Consider the following 25,000-nt stretch of genomic DNA (forward strand, 5'->3'; position numbering starts at 1 on the left):
TTCAGATGGAAAAAAAGATTTTTAGCTTGATTAATGTAGTCAACAGTTAATTATCAGCAATGTGTTGTGATCTTCTTGTGAAGGTTCTTCCAATCTTTGGTGTTAAGCTGTCATTATAGGAGAGATACGTGTTTTCAAAAAATTTATTGCTCTTGTCATTCAAATGTGCCAACCACAGGGAAAAAAAGACCCTTTGTTTCGACAGCCAATGATGTTCTGGTTGGCACACCGATGACAATAGGTGATGTCAACAATATCTTCCCTATTGTAATGTATTCTTGCAAGAAGAAAACTGAAAGGCAGTGTTTTGCCTGACTCAAAACTTAGTAGGTTCAGTACCATTCCCCATGTTCAGTGTTCCAAATAAGATTTTAAGGCAGGGTGCCAATAGGGAATTCCAACGGGTCAATTCCCACTGATCCCACCAGATTATTATAAATTTTCCATTCATTTGTCGGGTCATGCAGCTGATCTTGTCGGGTTTTTGACCCGAGACCCATCACCTATCTGGAACACTGCATGTTGGGAGAAAGGCGGTTCTGACAACAACAACAATTACTACGGTCTACAAATACAAAATAATGCTACTGTTGCTTCTATTCTTGTAAGTGATATTCTGTCTTGGAGTCGTGAAAGATATGTACCATAATTTACCGCAAATATTATTAGTAAATCAATGCAAGCCTCCTAGAATGACCATAAAGGTTACATGTAGCATAGTCAGACAGTAATAATTTGACTCAATTTGACTTAGGTTCGTGGAGAAAAAATAAATGAGAGAAAAAAAGTCAGGAAATGGCAGATCCTCTTTTTCAACACTGGTTTCATGGTCGCATAAGCCGTCAGGAAGCAGAAGACCTACTTGCTCGCGCTGGTAAACACGATGGCTTGTATCTTTTGCGCGAGAGTACTGCTTCTGCAGGAAGCTATGCCCTTTCTATGTGCCACAATAACAAGATCATTCATTACCACATTCAGCGCCACTCAGATGGTATGGTGGCTATTGAAGATGGTACAAAATTTCTGGGACCAGTTGAGCTTGTACATCACCATCAACATGCATTAGATGGATTGTTGGCCAAGCTGACAGAGCCCTGCAATCGACTTCCTGGTGTACCGCCAAGGACATTTTCTGGTGCAAACCAAGAGCATATTAAGGATGCTGCAATTGCTGCCATGTCTTCTATGGGATTAGAGGTTAGTTGAAAAATTGAATGATCTGATAATAATATTATTGTGACTAGTGTAAAGTCACAAGCATAACCCATAATAAAGATGCTTTATGACTGCGCTTATAATAGTATGCTGAATCAACCCCCCTCAGGAATGTATACAATTCAATTCAATTCATACATTTCACATCTCTTCTTTCACACGAGGTAACTGCAAGTTAAAAAATAGGCATGCGATGTGTACATGTGGGTAGTGCAGTAGACTGGTATTGTGTACATGTAGTAATTATTTTTGCAAAATTAATATTCTTTTACTTTTAATTGTGTTATCCAATTTTGTTGTTGTTTTTGCATTCTGATTACGAACAGTTGGTGCCAAAAATGCGAGGTTTTTTTCCCCAACTTTATACAATGTACATGTAAGTGCATTGTTTGCCCTATCATTGAACGCTGTGTGCATGTTATTAAGGACATTTCTACAATGTAGAAAAGACAAAGTCCTGCATCGAAGTGTTTTCTTAACGAAAAGGGGAAAGTTGTGAGTAGAGGCTTGATATTCTGCGATGGCCCCCCCTAGAGAAAATGTGAATATTTATCACCAACTGAATGCTACATGTATACAGTGTATGTAATAGGACTACATGCTGTCCATTTTGGAAATAATTGGATGAGAAAAATTCTGAGGACTGCCAAAATTGGATGAGGCCGTAGGCCGAGTCCAGTTTGGTACACTGTAGTCTGAGGAATTTTTTGAATCCAATTACTTCCATATTGGACAAGCATGTAGTCCTGTTACCTATTAATTATATAGCTAGTCAGTTGTAATTGGGCATTGCTCAGTCGAGCTATTATCCTTAAGAAAGGCAAAGTAAAATATTATGAATTATTTCTATTTCCAAAATATTGCCTGAACTCCAGAGGAATTCTTCGTCTGCTTCGCTTAAAGCACGAGAGACATTTTTTTGCTTTCCGTATCCCTGCGTTTGGTTCAAGTTGTTGCCTCAGTGAATTTGCAAAATTCACGATCTCGCAAAATACTGTAGTTTCTGTCGCATTTTTTTTTAAATAGCGGTCCAACTAGCACTGCATGACAGCCAAACATGCTGTTTCATATTCGTGGCCGTCCTTTTTTATAATTTCAGTGAAAAAATGGCAAAGAACTGCATCTAGATCATGACAAGGGAAATCTTCCATTTTTCTCACTTTGTTATGCTGCATTTTCAACTCTGAAAACATTTAGCCAAGTTTTTGTACTCTTGGAGGTGTTTTAGTTTTGGTTTTTGCCTCTCAGGTTGGCAAAATCTTCTTCTGGCAACATAGGAAATCTCTCATTTGCAGTGATATTGCTGAAAAAGTCCTGAGAAATGGAAAATTTTGGCAAATCTCCGTGGCTAAACCCCGCCATTGTCAACTACTACAGAGCTGACGCTATTCTTTGTGCTGATTGGCTAGTTTCTATTACCTATTGTGTTTCTGGGATTTCATTGGCTTTAGACAAACTGTCCTATATTTTCTAAATTGGACAGTTGGCCTGTTTTTAGAGGAAAACCCTATCAGAAACTATCCAAATTTATCCTAAATTGGACGTTTTTAAAGAATTAAAGAATAATAGCTATGCTGACAATTGCAGATTAACTATCAGCTATATAATTAATATTATAACTGTCCATGGTTAAATGAACAGGATCCTTCATTATTTACTTATGCTAGGGACTTTTCTCAACTACAGTAACTGTACATTCAAACCATTCCTGTAAATTTAGAGTTAAGTCTGCAAGAATTAATAATATCCATATAAACATTCACTAGTTGAGGGAATTATAAATCAGTGAAATAATTTGCACAAGGAAGTAGAAGAAGCAAAGACTTTAGAATCTTAAAACTAAAGAAACAATTTTATTCACTCATTTATTCATGTAAGTACATGGTATACCAGTATTTTATGATAAAGTTGTGTTTAATAAAGTTTGAAATAGTATGTGTATGCATTTTTTGAGTCTTTCTTTTTTTTTTTTATGTATTTTTGTTTGTGGGAGCTAGGGTTAACCTCTTTAATCTCCATTTTACTGTATAAAAATTATGGTCAATACTTCTTGCTATTGATTGTATGAATATACGTGTAGTATTGTTTGTTGAATGGCTTCTTGAATTCTTGCAGGAAGGTGATGAAAGTACTGCAACTCTAATGAGGGCTAAATTAGAAAGTGCCATTGGTTCAGTCTTGCACAAGAATCAGGTATGGTTCCATGGTGGAATTCAACGTGAAGAGGCTGAGAGGCGTCTACAAGTGTTAGGATGTCAAGAGGGGATGTTTCTTATTCGTGAAAAAGATCAAGGCTTTGTAATGGGTCTTGTGCATGAAGGTGCTGTTGTCCATTACTTATTTGATGTAGATGGTCAAAGAAGATTATCCATCAAGTCTGGTCCAAAGTTTGACAACTTAATGTTGGCTGTTGACTACTATACACTAAGGGAGGATGGTCTTCTTTGTAAGTTGCGTGAGCCCTGTAATGCTGAACTGTTTGATGGAAGACGCAGGAATCCCTCAGTGGGAACACGTCCTGCAGGTCTATCTGGTAACACTCAAACAAGACCACCAAGTCGATCATTCACTGACGGCAATCCATTTGCGGGAAATCCATTTCTTCAGGGTACCCCTCCTGTTGCCATGGTTCCAGATATACTCCGTGAAGGTACAAGTAAGTTGTAATGTTTTAACATCCAAGATTTGTAGTAACTTTTTGGGTAAATGATCAAAATAAATTATTAAATTTGGTGGGGCTTCTCTTTTTTAAGCTCTGCAATTACAGTATAAGAGGCCAGCTAACATGTTATTGTGTTTTGTTAGCTGTTCCCAGGTGTTCTCCACCAAGGGATCCTCCTCCTCCCATTCCTACGTCATTTCCACCAACAAGAGACAGAAAGTCTGGTCCACCTTGCTTACCTCCTAGACTCCCTACTAGTCCAAGAAGTCCATTCCCACCACCATGCAGTCCTCCAGTACCTGTGGTGGGAACGCGGGCTTCAGGTATGGAGGCAATGGTATTATGGTACATGTAGTTTTGTTGAAATGTTGGATAGTTGCCTCAGTGGTAACCTAGAAGATTAAAATAACTGAATTAATAAGTTTATAAAAACATCTATTAGACTGAATCCATAAATGGCAGCCAAAAAAATATTTTTTTGTATGTGCAAATTAGACTCACTGGCTTCGTTTTCATGGACAAAATACAAAAGAAATGTTGCTTGAGAGCAGGGCTAATTTCCCTGCTATCAGAGATCTCTTTTCTTTTGTGTTCGCTGGGACTGACCTCTGTCATGGGGTGAAACTCACTGTGTTGAGCATGCACGGCAGTTACTTAGCGACCGAATCGTCACGAGATACTTCATGTTGTGTGGGCTCACTTAACAACAGTGGAAATACGGTAAAGGAATGTGCTGGACACAGTGGGCGCAAGTCGCAGTCAGCAAACATATGGGGCAAGCGGTTTAGAGAGTGCCATCCAAGGTTGTGGGCAGTGGTTCAATCCAAGCGAGTTTCGACCCATGGCAGGGGTCTCTTTCCTGTATACTTGTCAACCCAGCAAAATAAAAATGCAAAAGAAAAGAGACGTCTGCTAGTAGGGAAGGGGCTAATGAGTCTAATTAGCACATAAACAAAATAATACATTTTTGGCCGCCATTTATGCATTCAGTCTATTGGACAGTTACTGCAAAACCTGAGTTGCATAATACACAATGTATATTGCACCAAAAGAGTCCTTGCAACCACAGTGTAGCTCCTCTTACACTGACGATGTTTTTGCTCTGGAGTGGAGCAATGGTGTGAATAAGCTTACCAAGTGAAAAGCGCTTTGCAGCTAATCCAAATGTGTTACTTTCTGAACTATGTATTTTCATGATTGTTATATCTTCAGGAGCCACATGGGAAAGTCCTTCCAGAGGATCCCAATTAGAATCCATTTATGACCATGTGAAGATGAGGAAAAGCTCGTTTTACTTCAATCAGTTTAAGGATGTTCAAACTCACAAACTAAAGAGTGAACATTTAAAACTTGAGAAAGAGCTAGGTAAGTGATTAAGACTGATCAAAGTACCGGTAATATGGTCTTAGATACAGTACTTAGTAATTATCTTCAAGTACATTTAAATGACTTGGAAACCGTCAGACAAAGTCTTGGTTTCTTCCAATCTTGTGTTTACATGTACATTGGTTATGTTTCTATCTGGGTGAGTTCACAAAGGACACCTCAAATTTATTACAATATTGTGTTTTAGGCTAGTGCTTTTTTTTTTTTAATATGTACTGTAAAGTGCCATTGCACATCGCTGGAAATGGCACTATATAAATACTGCAATTATTATTATTTATTATCATTATTATTACTTCAAACAGTCATTGAATAGCTGTGTTGTTGTTTTTGTTCTTTTAATTAGGCCACGGGAACTTTGGATCTGTTCTTAAAGGAGAGTACACCAAGCAAAATGGGGAAAAGATTCCAGTTGCTGTGAAGAAACTAAAATCTGAGGAAATGAACAATCCAAAGGTAAAGTACAAAATGTAGAGGCTTTCTTAGTACAGTATGTTGATTTGGACAGTAGGAGAGAGCACCAGTCCTTTGAGATTAGCATTTCCCTATATGTTAAGATGATTCCTCAGAAAAAAAAGTTGTCAAACGATTTTCTTGAAACTTTCCCTGAATATTCCCTACTAATCCCTGTTTTGAGAACTACAATAAAAAAGTTAAGTCACCATGCTTGCTTAAGAGATGTAATGGGCCAATCTTACCCTATTGATACCCGTACTGATACTAGTCATGCGTGTTATTTCATCGGCTCAGGATACATTTTGCGCCAGAGGGTTTTTAAAGTACCATTTGAAAAAACATCTGATAAGTAGAAAGTCTAGAGCATATGGAACACTGTATTATATAGAATTTATGGAAAAATCACTCAACTTAGGACGACATCAACTCAAAATGTTTCTTGAGTCGTTGTTTTCAAGATCATAATTTTCATCCTTGGGTAAGGGGCTTTGTGTACGTTTTTAGCAATATCTTTTTTTCCTTCTGATAATTTTTTTAAGGTTACGGTTAGGTAACCAAAACGGTTTGTACACCAAAATTATGAAATAAAAAAAATTAGGTCACCGTGCTGATTTAAGAGTAAACCACCATCGTACCTGTTTATTTGGATTATCGTAGATCGAGACAACAAAATTCGCCATTTTCTCGGAATGCGTGCGCTTATTCACAAAGAATTATGGACATTCACAACTTTAATTCTCTCACATGTTTTGAGAGCTGTTTCAGCGTGTATGATCGACTTACGCCATATTAAATTTTACAATGTTACAAATTTGACCAATTTGTAAATGTTGACACACTGTATGCGCAGTGCGGGATACGCAGTGCAAAACTGAGGAATCATTGTAAGCCCAATACTTTTTTATTTTTTCCACAGTCTGAAATCATGCATGAAGCTGAAGTTATGATGAAGTTGGACCACCCAAATATTGTCAGAATTATAGGTAATCCTTATTCCTTGTTTGGTCCTACCAGTAATAATACTTATTGGCCTATTCATTCAATTAACCCTTTTCTTCTTAAGGGTGACACTTACAGACTTTAATTGGGGTAATGCCATGTGGTTTTACTCATGCATTAGGGTGGTGATGTGGGTGAAATGGTTAAGCACACTAACTCACCCCCCCCCCCCCCACCCACATTGCCAGGAATGGGAGGAGAAGGAGGGAAGGAAAGGAAAGTAACAAAGAAACCATATGCCACCTAGAGGTTATCAGCAATGTCTTGCTGCTTTTTTATTTATGTGAATTAAAATTTAAAACCAATAATAAAATAATTTGTTAATTTTTGAATAGTGGACATGCACTTACACGTTAGTTTCTGAATGATCTAAAAGGAAGAATTCAAAAGAAACATACAATCATGTAACCATTTAAAAGCCACAGTTGGCCAGTTGGCTGTTGTACAAAGTGTGTGTGACATAGCGGCACCAAATTAGCACCTATTGTATATTACATTTCGCATACGCATATGTAAGTAGGTTGGCACATTATGCATGTAACATAGCGGCACCTAATTAGCACCTATTGTATACTACATTTCGCATATGCATATATAAGTAGGTTAGCACATTATGCAAGAGCAGAGAGCACACACAACCACGCGGTGTGTGTGAATAACGAGAATAAACTCCATCGACATCCGACTACATGGTGGCAGCATTTTACAAGAATAATCGCTAGAGTCAAATCGAAAGAGGCCAGCAGAAGCGAATTATGGCAACAGCAACGTCTTTTGCGTCGCCACAGATGAACTGGGACGCTCCTGATCCGATAATTGCATTCGCAAGATTCAAACAAAAATGTCAGCTTATGTTCTCAAGCGTGCTCAAAGCCGCCGATGACGAAGAAAAAGTGAGCTATATTTTACTCTGGTCGGGTGAAAAAGGTCTGGATATTTACAACAGTTGGACATTCACAAAGGAGGAAGAGAGGAAAAAACCTGCCATTATTTTCGAACGGTTCGAGAATCAATTGGAGCCGAAGACGAGTCATCGAATTCACAGATACACACTACAAGGAATGCGACAAGAACAAAGCGAGCCAGTGGATGATTTTATCTCAAGATTAAAAAAGCTAGCAGCAAAATGTCAATTTCGCGACAGCACCGAAGTCGAAGACAGAGTTCTAGATCAGCTTATTTGGGGGTCAAAAAACCCCGATGTCCAGAAGTCCCTCATAGGCCGAGACAAATCATTGACCCTTGCAGGCGCTATCGAGATTGCAAGAAGCAACGAGGCGACAAGTAAACATATGAAGACATTGGCAGGAAGTAGCGAAAGCCATCAAGAGGATAGAAGTGTAGATGCCATTCATAAGGAACAAGAAAGGGAATCCTGTAACAACTGCGGAAAACAACACCCGAGGAACAAATGTCCAGCCTACGGTACACTATGTCGAAAATGCGGCAAAGGTAATCATTGGCAATCTGTCTGCCGATCCAGTAAACGGAAACAATTTATCCAAGGAAGAAAGCCGGTTTTCAAAAAATCTATTCACACGATTGAAGACAGGGGCGATGAAGACAATGATGAAATTCTCACAATTAGTACAATCGAGGTTAACACCATAGAAGACACGCAACATTCGATGACACACGACACACGCGATGAAGTCTTTGCAACACTGGAAATAACCCAGCCTGAAAAGAAGCGGAAAATTAATCTCCAGTGCAAGGTGGACACAGGTGCACAGAGCAATGTTTTGCCTATCAGGCTACTTCGCATAATCGCCCCAGAGAAGTTTGATGACGAAGGAAACCTCAAACCAGAAGTACTGGAAAAGAATGAAGCCGTTCTCTCAGCATACGGTGGCTCTGTAATTAAGCAGCTTGGCACTATAAACATCTCGTGCAAGTACAAAGAGAAGAAGATTAACTGCATTTTCTACGTCACGGATACTTCAGGGCCAGCTATCCTCGGTCTAAAAGCGTGCATTGCACTAAAACTAGTCTCCCTCCACTGTACGCTAGGAATAAATCAATTAAACCAGGCTGATCCAAATAGCAGCTTCAATTCTCCAGCTCAAAATCCGGGTACTTGTAAGAAAAACTCGAGTTACATTGGAAGTCATATACCACTAGAAGAGCGGCCATCAATCACAAGTAAACAAGAGCTGATGGATATGTACCCAGAATGTTGGTACAGTTGAATGTTTTGATGACTACACATATCACATCACACTGGATCCTGAAGTATCACCGGTGGTCCATGCACCCCGCAAAGTACCTATAGAGTTGAAAGACAAATTACAAGCCGAATTACGTGAGATGGAAAGCCAAGATATCATTGCGAAAGTAACCCAACCTACGGATTGGGTCAACTCCCTGGTCATTAGAGAAAAAGAAAATGGGCGACTTCGGTTATGCCTCGATCCCAAAGACCTGAATAAGGCGATCAAAAGAGAACATCATCCCATACCCACTCTAGAGGAAATCACACCCAAATTATCAGGAGCAAAGCTTTTTAGTAAGCTCGACGCTCGCAATGGCTATTGGAATGTCAAACTAGATGACGAGTCCTCGTACCTGACAACCTTCAATACACCATTTGGTCGGTATCGTTTCCTCAGAATGCCGTTTGGTCTACGAATGAGTCAAGATATCTTCCAGTTCAAGATTGATGAGACGTATCGTGATTGCCTGGGAGCCATTGGTATTGCAGATGACGTCACAGTCTATGGAAAGAACGATAAAGAGCATGACTTACACCTGCATGAAACCATGGAACGTACCAGACAGGCCGGCATCAAGCTCAATGACGAGAAGTGCGTTATCAAAACAAAGGAGTGCAATTTCTTTGGTATGCTCTACACACCAGACGGTGTCAAACCCAGTTCAGATAAAGTCAGAGCCATAGAAAGTTTAGAACCGCCTAAAGACAAGAAAGAGCTTCACACCTTTTTGGGGATGGCAACCTACATGAGCTCATTCATCCCCAATTTAGCTGACCACACTGCCCCCTTAAGAAACCTCTTAAAGGAGAACGTTGATTTCATATGGAATCCATCACATTCGAAAGCCTTTGAAAAGGTGAAGGCATTGATATGTACCACAACGACCTTGGCCTACTATGACAGAAAGGAACCAGTTGTCCTCCATGTTGATGCATCAATTAAGGGCTTGGGCGCAGCTCTCTTCCAAAACGACAAGCCAATAGCCTTTGCATCGAAAGTACTTACCCCTGCGGAGACCAGATACGCTAATATCGAACGGGAACTATTGGCAGTGGTATACGGCTGCGAAAAATTCCATTCGTATCTCTATGGAAGATCGTTCGTGGTTAAAACAGACCATCGTCCCCTGGAACAGATCCATAAAAAGAACCTGATGCAAGCACCTCCACGCCTTCAAAGAATGCTGTTGCGTTTACAACCTTACGACTGCGTCATTAAATATCTTCCAGGAAGAGAAATGGTTACAGCTGACGCCCTGTCACGCCTTTCGCCGTTGGATGAATTTGAAGTGTCGGACATGAATGTGAAAGTTCACCATCTAATCAGAATCACCCCAGTCAAAATGGAAGAGTTCAAAAAGGAAACTGCGAAAGATGAAACCCTGCAGCTTCTAGCCCACAAAGTTATGCAGGGTTGGCCTGACAGTGGGAAGAAAATCGTTTCGGCGCTAAAACCATACTGGCCCCTACGAGATGACATATCAGTAGAAGATGGGCTGATACTTCTTGGAAGCCGTGTTATAGTACCTGAATCCTTGAGAGGCAACATCTTGCAGCAAATCCACGGAGGGCACTTTGGTATGGAAAAATGCAAACTACGAGCCAAATCCTGTGTTTACTGGCCAGGCATATACAAAGAAATTGAAAACCTTGTAAACTCATGTTGTGTATGCCAGAAGTACCACAATTCTCAGCAAAAGGAGCCAATGATACCAACAGAGATCCCTTCAAGACCGTGGAAAACACTTAGCGCAGACCTTTTCTACGCTCAACAGTCGTGGTTCCTCATAGTTGTCGACTATTACTCCAAGTTCCCATTTGTCAAGAAACTCCAAAACCTTACATCCGGGGCTGTTGTTAATGAACTGAAAATGCTATTCGCAGAAAATGGAATCCCAGAATCTCTCAATGCGACAACGGCACTCAGTTTACATCCGGCGAGTTCCATCAACTGGCAAACCAGTACGGGTTTGAAATTGTGACGTCATCTCCACATTACCCACGTGGCCATGGGTTTGTTGAACGCCAAGTCCAAACGGTTAAGAAGACGATCCTGAAATGCAGAGAGACTAAAGAAGACATAGATCTAGCCCTGCTGGCTCTACGAACGACGCCCCTGAGTTCCAATATACCGTCACCAGCTGAATTACTGAATGGCCGAGTATTTAAATCCACACTTCCTGGTAAGATCCAGCCATCAAAGAACCAAGAGGAAGTTAGAAATTGGCTCAAAGCGAGACAAGACAACCAATGCCACTATTACAACAGACACACCAAGGAGCTCCCTGAATTACACAGAGACCAAGCTATCTATGTACAAGACCCTGTGAGAAAGACATGGAATCCTGCTAGGGTCATAGATCGGGGAGAGACACCCCGCTCATATCTCATAGAAACTGGAACTGGTGCCCAATTGCGAAGGAATAGAATCCATCTTAGACCGAATAATGCTTCCAACAATTCGGCAAACAACTCTTCGGATTCCATGTCCCAAAGAAGCATGACTGCACAATATTCAAGCGCCATTCTACGAGAATCCACTGCGGCAGGCAATTCAGCAAATGACCCATCAAGTGGCAAGTTGACTATACAGCCCTCAAGCTCCAACCCACAATGCTCTAGTGTAACAGGAGAAGCCGAGAAAGGACCAAGAAAATCCCGCGCGGGACGTGAAATCCGGGCACCGGAAAGACTTAATCTCTGACGCTTGCTTTAATAGTTGATATTAGTATGATACATAAACACTAGACAGAAAATCCCTATATTGTTACCAGTTTTATTCGTTTTCAACATATGTACAAGATATATTGGCCCGAATGAAGATATTGTGTTTTGTTTGTTTTCCATTTAATTAATATAGTTTTAAGAGAAGGGGATGTGACATAGCGGCACCAAATTAGCACCTATTGTATATTACATTTCGCATACGCATATGTAAGTAGGTTGGCACATTATGCATGTAACATAGCGGCACCTAATTAGCACCTATTGTATACTACATTTTGCATATGCATATATAAGTAGGTTAGCACATTATGCAAGAGCAGAGAGCACACACAACCACGCGGTGTGTGTGAATAACGAGAATAAACTCCATCGACATCCGACTACAGTGTGGTACAGCTGTATAATGAAATTTATTGCCTTTGAGTGCATGATTTACATGTAAACCTGGCAGGACCACAAGCAAATGCAATGGTCTAACCAGGGGACCACACTCCCTCTAGTACATACAGAGAATGATGAAGCCATACTCAAGCATTTAATTTAACATCCTTTTTGAGAAATACATATCAGAGCTTTAACGTATTTTATATTGGTAGGCATCTGTGAAGAACCAACAGTGATGCTTGTGATGGAATTAGCCCCAGAGGGACCTCTCCATAAATATCTCAAGAAGCACAAGTAAGAAAACTCTGATTATTGCACTAATAATAAAATTAGTGGTGGTCTCAGCCCTGACCCTAACCTCTAACTCCCATTGACAGGTGCACAAGTGATTCATTTTAAGCTTTTAAACTGCAGGGTTTGTACGCGTCTTGAAAACTCTTGAAAACCCTTGAATTTTGAGAGTGCATTTTCAAGGCCTTGAAAGTCCTTGAAAATCTCTGCTCCTCTTTCCTGGTCCTTGAGAGTCCTTGTATTTTTTCTGACCCACATTTTTGATCTTTGAAAACTTTGAACAGTAGAAATGATCAGGTACTCAAGTCATGTCATACAAACACGATGAGCTGCGGGGTCGAGAATGGTTACCATTGCCTTTGCATTATTTGTATGCACGTATGTACATTGTGGAAAATGAGCAAGAATTGTACTGTCAGACTATTTCCATGGGTAAATTCTTCGACGTAAAAAAGAGTTCCTTGAAATTTCCAAATTTGGCCCTTGAAAGTCCTTGAAAAGTCCTTGAAAAGTCCTTGAATGTTTGGCCTGAAAAAGTGTACGAACCCTGAAACTGGTATCACTCGTCTCTCTCAGTAAGACACGAGACACTAAGAATTGAGCATTTTTTCCTTAAATCTCAGGGAATCCTCATTTAATTTATACAGTGATACATACATATGAACATGTATACTGCACATACATGCTTTCAGTTTGACTTCTTAGTTTCTTAAGATATTAATGAGCAGTTAATCTGGTTCTTTTCAGGAGTTTGCCAATGTTCAAGATATTTGTCATTATGTTGCAAGTAGCAGAGGTAAAAACTCAATTTAAAAGAACTTAAAGTTTGGAAGAGCTGTTTTCAAATTTCCTTGTTGGAGAAATTTTAATAGTATCAGGCTGTTGTGTTGTAGTTTTAAAACTTTTTTTTATAACAGGGAATGCAATATCTTGAAAACATGCAGTTTGTGCATAGGGATCTTGCAGCCAGAAATGTGTTGGTCGTTAATGAGGACTTTGTCAAGATCAGTGACTTTGGAATGTCAAGAGCAATGGGGACTGGGACAGACTACTATAGGGTATTCCCATCAAAATTTGTTTGACTTTTTTAACCAACAGTCAGATGCGGTTCTTGCGATTTGAAGTGATTCCACATCTTCTGTGCATGTGGAACTTTTCAGCCTTACATTAGATTAGGGTCCTGAAGGGATAAAATGGGAGCTGGGATTTACCTAATTTTTAGCTGGAAAAATGAGATTTGATCACTGGCAATGGAATTTTGCCACTGGGAATGGGAGATAGAAAGTCCTTGATGGGAGTGGGATAAGCATTATCAGAGGTTATCAGGCATTATTTCTGACGTCTCAAAACGAAAAATGCAAGTATTGGAAGAAACTCAAAGCAAGTGCCATGTTGTTTAGATAGAAATTTTGAAAGCCGCTCACCGAAGGGAACCTGAAGACGCTTGAAGCCTGGAAACTAGTTTGAGGTTCGAAAACGGTTGTGACTAGAATACATGTAGATACTCCAAATAAGATGAGATATTTGATGAAGATGAGATCTTACTAAAGGGTTACTTTGATCTCACCAGAACAATTAATGAAAATTAACCATTTCACGCTACCAAAACACGTCCAAAAACAAAAGGGTTCATTAGTCAAAACGATGGCTCAGATCGTGCGCCACGATGTTTGGTACGGCAGTTCTTTTCCAAGGGTAAAGGGTAATATTTTGAACCAACCTTTTTGCTGAAGTGCTTGGCGCAGCCATTAATTCTTATTACACCCTGTTGAAATGGCGAGAACTCGATTGCATGGTCCAAGAAGTTGTTGTGTTCATGATTAATCTTTTTGTGGAAGCAATATTATTATGGGTGCCCTATGTAGGCGAGCACAGCAGACCAAATCCCACAAATGGGGCAAAAACGGCAAATTGATATTTTCTGTCTCTGGTCTCGCTTTTACTTTGCGCACCGCGCACCGGTGGCTCAGTTGGTTGAGCATCGGGCTGCCATGCAGTTGCTTTGAGTTTCTTCGGGTACTTGCATTTTTCGTTTCGCGACGTGGCATTTACTGCTATTTACAAACACTCCCTACTTATATTTTTCCTGTCATAATAATAATGATGATAGTAATAATAATAATAATAATAATAATAACAATAATAATAATAATAATAATAATAGTATCTGACCTGCTAATCGGAGCACAGCACCACAGCCTGATGGAATAGGCTGGGAGTCAACTTTGAGGAGGGAGGAAAACCGGAGTACCCGGATAAAAACCCTTGGAGTCAGATTGAGATCGACTGAAACTCAGCCCATATACGACCCGAGGCCAGAGTTGAACCCGGTTCACAGAGGTGGGATTCAGGGAGGCATGGTTGATGACCACTAAACCACCCTGACTCCCCAAATCTGGCTATTTGACCACTGGGATTTTAGTAGCAGAGACTAGGAATCGAAATAAAATTTTCCACCTTGGGACTGGGGATTTTGTCCAAATTTGGACTGGGAAATGGTATTGCCTTCAGGACTCTCTTAGATGGTTTCTCTTCCTGGGTAAATTCTGACAGGGCTACAAATGATTTCGGAGCTTAAGCATCTTTAAACACAAGCACATGACATTTTAGAATTTAGCCAAATATGATCGGAAACCTTCTACGCTGTGGAACAGTCTCCCAGCACAAGCGAAATATAAGACCCTCAGCTCAAATTACTCATCTTAAGGATGGTAGGTGATTAGTGAGAGCTTCTAAGTTCATTCCCTTTTTTTTTTCTCGGTAGGCTGGTAAGCCAGGAAAGTGGCCTCTCAAGTGGTATGCTCCAGAATGCATCTACTATAGAAGGTTCAGTAGCAAGAGTGATGTGTGGAGTTATGGTGTCACATTTTGGGAGGCAACATCTTATGGGAAAAAACCTTACGATGTATGTTTGATTTGATATTGGTTTGGCTGTCGACAGTTCCATTTAAAAAGTAGATATCCTTTAAGCTACATGTACATTGTACATTACCCAGCTTTATGGTACCATGTCTGGTTGTAATGGGTATAATTGAACCAAATACGATAATTTATTTTTTAATTGATGAGTGGTGTTCAAGATAAGAATTTTTTTTTTCCAAATTAATAAAATGCCAGTTTGTTGCAATTGAACGGTCCTCCAAAATCATCGAAAATCTTCTTTTATCCGCATTATTTTGCTCCTAAATGAAATGGCTTGAGAAGTAGTGTTGACTTCTATTCAGGTATCTCAGGTCGAAAAGTTTTGTATCCTTTTCAGGGACTCAATGGACAATATATTTTGGAACAAATAGAGAATGGTTACAGACTGGAATGCCCCGAGGGTGTCCCTCAAAATGTGTACCGAATAATGAAAAGTTGTTGGCAATTCAGGTAAAGTTGAGCTTAAGCTTATTATTAAAACTAAAGCTTCTTTTGCGACGGCTTGGAAATTACAGCCGTTTGCCATTAAATTCTTACGGAAGACATAAAATATTCTTTGAGCGGTTTAGTTGAACTACAGTACCTTTGGCCTTTGCACTAAAAATAACAATGAGTTTATTCACTTACCTTCGCTTAAATTGTGACTTTGAGAAAGGCGCCCAGGTATCTAGAAATCACTTTTTATCCATCCTTTTCGCGTGTTTGGGATGATTTACTTATTATAACAAAAGAGCTTCCGTAGTTGTCGCAAGACGATCAAAATGTTTTGAAATTTTATTGTGGAAATGGAAACAGTGCGCCGTGCGCAAGAAATGGCGGGAAAATCATGTTTCCGTGGTCTGCCCGCATTTTTATGTTTTCGTCACGTAAATTACAATCTATCATTATACTCTCAGTCACGTTTTCTTTGGTTTTATTTTTTTTAGCGAAGAAGAAAGGCCATCTTTCCAAATCTTGGCTCAGCAACTTGAAGATGCCTTTTTACAGTTAAAGAATATGAACGCGCAAACGGGATACTAAGTTTTGAAAACTGAGAAATTGAGTTCGCCTCTTCTCACCACTCGTCAAGTTAAGGACGGCCCCGGGCCTCTAGCCTAATTAGCTATAAGTAGAACAAAAATCAGTCTCGTTCCCAATTTGTAACCCACTGTAATAACCTCAAACACTCGAGTAATCGTTCATAGATCACTGAATGTCCGGACAAGGGACTTATCCCTTCACCAAACGACAAGACCACTAAGCTGCTAACTGCGAAAGTGTCGATTTTTTAACGATATGAAACTGCTTTGATCCGTAATCGAGTTGTAATCCTGTCTAATCACTCTCTTTAACAACAATGTTAGATATTGAATTATTTAACTTCACGATGAAGTTAAACATCTTATGAGAGAACCTGTGGTCGAGATCTTCTCTCGTTCATTGTACGTTGCTACAAGGTTTTTTACGGATTTAATTTCCGCAATCTGACATGAATATAAAACAGGACGAAATACCTCAGTTATAGCCCAGTTTTACTGGCACTAGCTGAGGTTATTTGCAGTGGTTATTATGACCAGTGTATACTCTTTAACTGGGATATTCTTCATGGTTGCATGTTTAAGGGTGTTATTCCAGTCTTAGCACGTCTTGAAAAGCTCAGTTGATTTATACAATTGACCCACCATCCAATTACAGTGACATTTTTAACGACACTCAAAAGAAAGACAGATACTCATTGAATGTATAAATTTAAAGTACAAAGAATCGGGAGCGGTTAGGAGAATCAATTGGATGCGTAAATCAGTGAGGTCGCTATAGTTCAAAAAATATGTACATAATGTTAAAAAAATTAAATTTTTCTTCGCCTTTACCACTCACAAAACTACTTTAGATTTGTTGTAATTGTTTGTTTTTTACATGCAGAATTACCCTGCGAGCAGAGTCTCCTTCGATCTTCCCAGATAAGTCGTACTTTCCTCTTCCCGACTTATCTAGGAAGATCGAAAGAGACTCTGCTCGCAGGGTAATGCAGAATCAGAATCAGCTTTTTGTTTGTTGCTTGTTGTTCATTTGTTTGTCCCAACAAAATACTGGTGCAGTCCTTTTTCCTTATAAACTGTAAGTTGTTGACCTTGGTCATTAATTTGATATTCTTACAACCTTTCACGAGGGGTTTAATGCTGATTAATTGATGTAGGTTAGGGTCAGAAGGTGACTTTGCTATTGATATTTACTCTTTTATTTAAATTGATCAATAAAACAAATTTGCTGATATCTCCGTTTTCTGTTTGCTTTTGAATGATCAAAATAGCCTGATGAATGAATGGCACCATTCCCTTATTTAGAAATTATTGGATTTTGCCAGTTTTGCAGTCGTTCCACCTTGATCATGTCCTCCTTATTCAACGGAACCGCCTGCCCTTAATTAAGCTGTCGATCCTTTGCTTTCAGTGCTGTTGCTCCGTCCACTGTTTTTCCTCCTGATGCTGCTCCGTTCATCTCGGTCATCTCCAGGCCCCTTCAATGCCCATTTGTGCCCCTTGTCGTCATTGCTCTTCGTGAAGCTGCTTACAGGGGAGGAACCGTTCTCTGCACTTGCTTCGTTTTTCCCTTTCTTTTCTTGTGCGGCTGTCGTGACAGACAAGAACGTATTAGGCCTTACGTGATCAGTGACCAGAAAAGGAAATGCCGAAAAAGAAAAAAACTTCATTTCCCATGGAATTACATATTCACCGTTTGATTGTCTTGGCTTCATGATATCCTGTGAGCATTGATATTCAATGCTGTTAAAGGGGTTATAATTATCACGTTAAATTACAAGGATGGTCAGTAACAATAACAGACATACAATACAAAGCGCATCCTAAAGGCTGAATTACAAGGATGGTCAGTAACAATAACAGACATACAATACAAAGACAGTCAAATAGATAATTATATAAATATGATTAAAAGCACTAAATAACAGATAAAAAATAACAGAGAAGAGGTTTACAACTGATCTTGATACTTAATGGTGCAGAAATCTGCGAACCGCTTTGTCTTAGGGACAAAGCGCACCGGAACACGTTCGCCTGAACGGAGGCAGTATGGCCTGTCAATTGACACACAATGAATTAATGGCTTGAGCAGAGGAGACGACAGGCAGTCATGCTTGATAAAATTTGAGCAAGCTCAACGCATTTTCCAAAACACCTTAAAATAGCCCCTTTGAAGTACGAGACGTACTATCTTCTTGAGGATGAAACGATAAGAAAAGTGTCTGTTGAGCGACTGATTCGCACCAAACAACCTCTTTTGCGCATGCGTTTCACTTAGGAAACGAGACATGGGCTTTACATATGAGGCCTTTCACAACGACACAAGCAGAAAATCACAAACCAGAAGCAGACGCAAGCTGAGAAGCGTTATAATCATTAGTGCCATTCTTAGAAAAAAAGACGCAAACAAGTAGCAAGTGGATAGTATGTGTGCGCGTGCTGCTTGTGCTTGTGTCGATACGAGTGTTTATGTCCCTTCCCTTGGCATCATTTGGCGAGCAAACAAAAACTCTGTTTCGACACTATTTGAACCGAAGCACAAAAAGCCTCTAGAGTGTTTTACACTTCCTACTCTTCCTTTAAATCTTCGTCTTAACTAAGAAATTTCACAATTTTCCAACAAATGTCCTAAAAGACGGCCGACCATGTACTTTTCAGACACTTTCAAACCAAGACTAGACACAAGAAAAGCCGGCACGTTTTCCGTTTTCTCTCGATGTTAGAACCCCCTTATCCGTGGAAGGCTGTAGATCGACAGCCGAAAGCTTATATTCTTAAGTTTTTGACTGAAAGATGCACTGGATCATATTTCATGATTTCTATACAACTTCAAAACAAAGCTGCGGGTTGAATTATAACGTCTGCGATATCTTTCGCCTCCTCAGCCAGTCAACCACCCACAGTTCTCCCTTTTCGTCTTCCTGAATCTCAGTAATCTTGTTTCAAGGATTGATTCTTCGCTTGTAGAATGAAAACTGACGCAAATGGAGCATCACATTTTGTCATGTTACAGTGATAAATGTCGAATAAAGATTCCGAAGAATCCCAAGCTGCAGACGAGAAAACGGGTAGGGGAGAAACATGTTTGCACTTCTAGTTTCGAGGAAATTAGGGGTGCTTACCATTTGTCAGAATAAACCAGTTGGGATGACCGGTGAATAATGGTAACAGTTTTTCCAAAATCAGCAAACCAGCTCAACGAGATGGCGCTTACCATTTGCAATTGTTTTCGACTGATGAGAGACTGAAAACTGGAAAATTTAGCAAATGGTAAGGAAATTTCCACTGTAACTTCCGTTCGGAATAGAAAAAGAAGACTACCTCTGTTTTAACATTAGCAGTAAATGTGGAAATTTTTGACAAGAAGTTTGAAGGCATTAGTTTTTCAACTTGCGATCTACAGAAACTGGCAACGTTTAAACAAATCTACAGGTTAATACTAGACTCTGTCATTATGTTACTTCGGTTGTTGGAAGCAATAAACGGGAGTTGAAAGTAATGTAATCATTCAAGTACAAATTTTCTTCGACAGTTGTAGACTGCGTGGCGGACACTATTTACCACAGGTAACCTAAGGTCAGTGTGAGCATGGCCGACAAAAATATCAGGATTTGTATGGGAATCCCGATAAAAAGCTTAAGAAGCTAATTATATAAATTTAAAAAGCCTAACCTTATTGTCATCATGGGTAGCTTCCTTCCTGTGTGGTAATTTTGCAGATCCGCCGCGATTTGAGCCATTTCTCAATTTCGTGGTTGTCAACCACATAGGAAGGAAGATACCCACGATAGCAATAAGGTTAGGCTTTTTAAATGAGAATTTTTTTTCATATGATTACCTTCTTAAGCTTTTTATCGGGATTCCCATACAAATCCTTATGTTTTTGTCGGCCACGCTTACACTGAGCTTGGGGCTTCTGTGTATTTACTAAAGTTGTATTTTCTGCGCAAAGTTTTTGCGGTATTTTCATAGGATCGACGCAATTTATGACATACTTTCAATGTGCAATTGCAGACAGTTCTGTCCTAGAAGTGGAATTTTGTACGATTGTTACTTATTCATTCAAGAATTTCTTGCACATGGAAAGAGAAAGGGAGTGTTAACGCACTAAAATAAACACCCAGCAGCGTGTGGTTTAAAATTAGGTCTTGAGACCTAATCTACTCCCTCCGATCTCCAAAACTAAGAACTACGACAAATCCAGAAATATCTAAACGTAAATTGTCAGTTCTGCTCTGTGAAAGCTCACAATAAATATACCGGTTGAAGGGTTGTAACACTTACTATGTAACATATTTTCAAACTTAACTCGTTTTGTGTAACAAACACTCAAATTTATTTCAAAGTGTTTACAAGTACTTCACTCAACGTTTCTTGGTTTATACGACTTCTCCTTACCTTGTTAATTAAGGACGTTCGCGCTAATTGTTTGTGCGCAACGTTACTGCGCAGGTAACGCGACTGTAATATGTCACGCATTACTTCGAGCATTAGTGAAGTTGAGGTTTTAAACCTTTGCAAAAACCGTGGACGATAAGTCTTGCACAGCGTTGGATCAGAGAAGATCGTGATCAGTCAAAATTGATTTAAAATATTTATGAAAGTCAAGTAGACTACTGCACGACTGATATTCGCAAGGTTTTATCAGTCGTGCACTAGCCTACTTGACTTTCATACAAATTTTTCAAGCATCAGTTAAAATAACATGGCGACTAAAACGCCGAGGAAAAAATTCCAGGCCGGCAAAAGAATGGCACATTTATTTCCGCATCATCATAAAACTTCAAAGAGAAGTGAGCGGGAGGATGGAAAAGCTCTGGAAAAGGTAGCTGATCGAGTAGACAAGTGGCTGAAAGTTTGGAAAACTCGAGGACGAACCATTGCGTAAATTTAATGGGGCTGTTTCTTTTTAATGTTTTTATTACCCTACGAACTTAAGTTCAAAGTGAATGCATGTTTTTAAAGTTCTTTTCCTTTACTTTCGTGAAAATTGAGCAGTATTTTCGTCCTCGTCCGCTTGAATAGTGCGGACCTGCGTGGAAACAATTAGCGATTGAATTTCACAAAAAAACACACTCCAGAGGATGAGCATGACGGCAATGGAGAGATATTATACAAAACACCAACCAAATGAAGATGACCCCAGCTTAAAACTCCGTTGCTATGCTCGAGAAAGGTTTTTTTTCGGTAAAAACCTTTCATCTCTTCAGCGATCGATCCTCTCTTGGGTTCCAGTCCTTGCCCGACAGGTCACGCAAAAGCGTGACAAACGAACTTTTCCAAGAGCTTTGTAAAATCACATCGATTTTACTCGTTCAGATCATCGGTGACCCCTATTTTTTTAATCATGAATCAATTACTTTACTTACTATCTACAAAATATGATGAAATGAAAAAATTCTCACCGTAAGAAGTTATCTTTTTTTAACATTTTCTTTCCTCGTGCCATCGAATTTTGGTAGTGGTTTCAACGGATAGAGCTTACGAAAACGCTCGTCGAGGATGAACTCTACTGTTTACCACATCCCTAGCTGCATACAATTATGTAAAAATCTCACTCCTAAAAACCTATGCACGGAAACTTTCACTCCAACAGTTTCTTTTTATGATTTTCGATGGATGAGCAGATGAGCCTACATCTCGCTATTATGACCGATTTCTCGAAATTAAGGCATTTTTCCACTGCCATTTTCTCCGAAACAAAGTCGGTGACCCCCCTTTTTTTTTTCATTTTTGGAGTAAGTACTTTATGACCTAACTCTAGGCGAGAAATGAAGAAAATCTCACCGTAGGAAGATTTTGGCGCGAACGTCCTTAATCGCACTGAGAAAACAAGTCGAAATTCGCCAAATGACAACAGCCGAAAAGAGTAAATGGTTGGGACACAAACACTCATTCGCAGAGTCCTCTCTTCCTAATGGAGACCACGTGACAAACACTTCGCTCTCGTATACAAATAAATAATAGATAAAGGAAGAAATATCGCCGGTTCTGACAAAGTGTGGGGAAATCCTACACCAAAACCGACTCACATTAAAGGGTTACAAATTCGTCAAGCGTTTGCAAAAAGTAGCCCTTACCTTTATGAAGAGCATTTCGAAGTCTGTCTTATTATAAAATAAATGAAATATTTTTAAACATAATCAAGCTACCTGTCAAGATGGACAAAGGTTAGATTTGCATATTATGTGGAAGTCGTGTACTAAACATAATGAATTTTCTTCACTCACCGAGTTTGTACTTGAGACACGCGACCAATTTTTCATAATAGTTGATGCTTTCTCTGATATTGCCAAGCAAATGATAGATGTTTCCCAAACTGGCACAAGCTTTACTTTCTCCGTCCAAATCTTTCAACTCCTTTGCAACATCAAGTCGCCTCTGGTGATAATACACAGCTTTGTCAAAGTCACTTCTTTGTTCGTATATATTTCCAAGATTATTCAAAAGTTTTGCTTGTCCTAGTTTGTCGTTCAATTCTTTTACAAGTGCCAACCCTTCTTCGTAACACTCTACAGCTCGGTCTAAATCTCCTATTCGTCGATAAGTGCAACCCAAATTGCAATACGCTCTTTTCTCTGCTCGTTTGTTGCGGAGCGACTTCGCTATATTGAGGTGTCTCTCGTGGCAGCTTCTGGCGTCGAAAAATTTTGATGCCTTGTAATACAGTATTCCCAAGCTACTCAACGCTTCCCCTTCGTTCACTTTATCTTTCGCTTTGCTGTAAGCTCGAATTTTCCTCTCCAAATGCTTCACTTGCTCGTTTAGCGACCCGTGTTGCTCAACAGAATTCATTTCGACACTTAGTCGCTTTTCCAGCGGTAATGGTTTTTCTTCATCGAATGGTGCAAAACCTTCGTCTATCGGCGGCTTCAAAATCAGATTGTATTCCTCGACGTCAGTCTTACTCATAATTTTGCTGAACCAGCCGAGTACCTCCACTCAGTCAAAACTCCGACTTATTGCGCATTACCTTGTAATAGTTTACCCAAACGCTTTTGTGGTTTGGGGAGTTTGCCAAGTTTATTTAAATCAGGGAAGTAACCAACACCACCATTAAAAATACTTCACATCCGTTCGTTGGAATCACTTACAACGACACACTAATCCTAGTCCAGAACGGTAATGATAACAAGCTGGTTTCACAATTTTTTCACCTCTTCCTTTTCTTAAAATATTCCGAGAATTAATATTAAACTGAAGAGCGAATCGCAATTTGCTTTATCGCGCAATACGGCACAAGAGACAAACCAGCACAGTATAAAGAACAGGGAAAAAAACGACGCAAAGAGTTGGGCGTTTTGAAAAGTTACGTCCGAGCTTTAAAATCATTTCTGATTTACGGTTTACACGCATGAGTTGACAAAAAGTGGCAGAATGCCGCCGACAAAACTCGACTGGTACAACTGACTATCAAACAACGTGGCGTGCGACAAACCCAAACGCGCGTGCGCATTTGACAAATGCATACGTGAATGGGAAAAAAATGAACAAAGCAATCATTTAAAGTAAAAAGGTAAAGAAAAGTAACAGACATTTACTTTAGTTGGCATTTCAATCTCACAAATTGAACTGCTGTGAATTGACATCAACCTCGTAGCTGAAGGGACAACCGAAGTTAAATACAATGACTGAATGTGAAGTGACGTTACTTTGAAACAACCCTAAAATAACAGAGTAAATAACCACCCAACTGAAAGGAGACAAGTTGGCCATTTAATGTTGTAGTACGGTCTATTTCCCTTATAACTTTTCAATGTTCGTTTAAGCTAGTCAACGGACCTTTCCATGTTATTACAGGTACAAAATCTAAAGTAAATAATACGTGTAAATTGAACTGTACAATTAAAATTCCAACCAGCCACAATATTAACTGCGTGTGACTTAATTTCATTTCTACACGACGGAACTTTGACCATTTAAAAATAAGCCTTCCATTCTTCCATAAATATTTCAAATGAATCCCCTTCCCCTCTTGGAGAGCACAGGAACAAAAAAAAAAAAAACAGTATAAGTCACCCCTCCCCCACTCTAAATTAAAAGTCGGCGTCGAATAACCAATTAGCACACGTCTTCTGTAGGATATGTTAGACAAAACTTCACTCTAGTTCCCAGTTAAACCGCGATGTTTTCTGGGTTTGTTAACGTTGTTAAGCTTTTCTGCGATTTTGTAAGGGTTAGATTTATCTTCTTTTCCATCAATTCTTGTCGTATCTGCTTTAATTCCTTTTGGGCAGCATCACGATTCTAAAATCACAGAAAACAAAGTGTCATTAAATGCACATAAATAACGGACGATTAATTGATGTTTTTACATGTAACTACCCTAATAAATTGTCCCCCTCAGCAATATAACAAAACTACTCGATGCCCATGTCTTTAATCCCCATATTTGTTAGGATAAAAATGAACATCAGCTCTAAGCTTGTAAACTCCATGGCACAATAATTCTAGTATTTCATTCCCACCTGTGGGACACTAAAGCGATTTGAGACACTCAACCCTCATATTCTAAAAAAAACACATACTTTCATTTCAACAGTTAATTTCATTTTCAGTTCTTCCATTTTCCTCTTCAATTCTTCCACCTCGTGCTGTAGCCTTGCAAGGGACATACGCTGATTCGTCTGGTGAGAGAATATTTGAGCATCACTAACACACTAATTTGCCAATGAGAACAGAAACTGGAAAACAGGTGACGAGGATAGTTTCCAAAGAAACTGTGAT

The 25,000-nt window shown here is 39.5% G+C and overlaps 3 protein-coding genes across 4 annotated transcripts in view; 1 reads left to right on the forward strand and 2 right to left on the reverse strand.

The window, feature by feature from the left end:
* LOC138024979 (tyrosine-protein kinase SYK-like) overlaps positions 1-17,507 on the forward strand; it is a 17,957-nt gene extending 450 nt beyond the window's left edge. Inside the window, exons 2-13 of one of the 2 annotated variants that reach the window (XM_068872186.1) lie at positions 755-1,197; positions 3,331-3,865; positions 4,021-4,200; positions 5,090-5,242; positions 5,610-5,719; positions 6,636-6,702; positions 12,254-12,335; positions 13,080-13,128; positions 13,250-13,390; positions 15,097-15,237; positions 15,592-15,704; positions 16,181-17,507. In XM_068872186.1, coding sequence (XP_068728287.1) covers positions 796-1,197; positions 3,331-3,865; positions 4,021-4,200; positions 5,090-5,242; positions 5,610-5,719; positions 6,636-6,702; positions 12,254-12,335; positions 13,080-13,128; positions 13,250-13,390; positions 15,097-15,237; positions 15,592-15,704; positions 16,181-16,274 — 2,067 coding nt within the window. In that variant the 5' untranslated portion in view covers positions 755-795 and the 3' untranslated portion in view covers positions 16,275-17,507. Of the gene's footprint in view, positions 1-754; positions 1,198-3,330; positions 3,872-4,020; positions 4,201-5,089; positions 5,243-5,609; positions 5,720-6,635; positions 6,703-12,253; positions 12,336-13,079; positions 13,129-13,249; positions 13,391-15,096; positions 15,238-15,591; positions 15,705-16,180 lie in introns of both variants that reach the window. The other variant, XM_068872184.1, reaches the window with a different exon arrangement.
* An 11-nt stretch (positions 17,508-17,518) lies between these two features.
* On the reverse strand, positions 17,519-23,305 carry LOC138024980 (G-protein-signaling modulator 2-like). Its single transcript, XM_068872187.1, has 2 exons — positions 22,504-23,305; positions 17,519-17,861 (listed from the first exon to the last, which is right to left on the reverse strand). The coding sequence occupies exons 1-2, from the start codon at positions 23,183-23,185 to the stop codon at positions 17,659-17,661; spliced, it is 885 nt and encodes a 294-aa protein (XP_068728288.1). The 5' UTR covers positions 23,186-23,305; the 3' UTR covers positions 17,519-17,658.
* LOC138024977 (myosin heavy chain, striated muscle-like) overlaps positions 23,278-25,000 on the reverse strand; it is a 27,378-nt gene continuing 25,655 nt past the window's right edge. Inside the window, exons 10-11 of the mRNA XM_068872182.1 lie at positions 24,802-24,900; positions 23,278-24,520 (exon numbers count right to left, since the gene is read on the reverse strand). Coding sequence (XP_068728283.1) covers positions 24,389-24,520; positions 24,802-24,900 — 231 coding nt within the window. The 3' untranslated portion in view covers positions 23,278-24,388. The remainder of the gene's footprint in view (positions 24,521-24,801; positions 24,901-25,000) is intronic.

The sequence above is a fragment of the Montipora capricornis genome, chromosome 11, assembly GCF_036669925.1.
Source record: "Montipora capricornis isolate CH-2021 chromosome 11, ASM3666992v2, whole genome shotgun sequence".
Lineage (NCBI taxonomy): Eukaryota > Metazoa > Cnidaria > Anthozoa > Scleractinia > Acroporidae > Montipora > Montipora capricornis.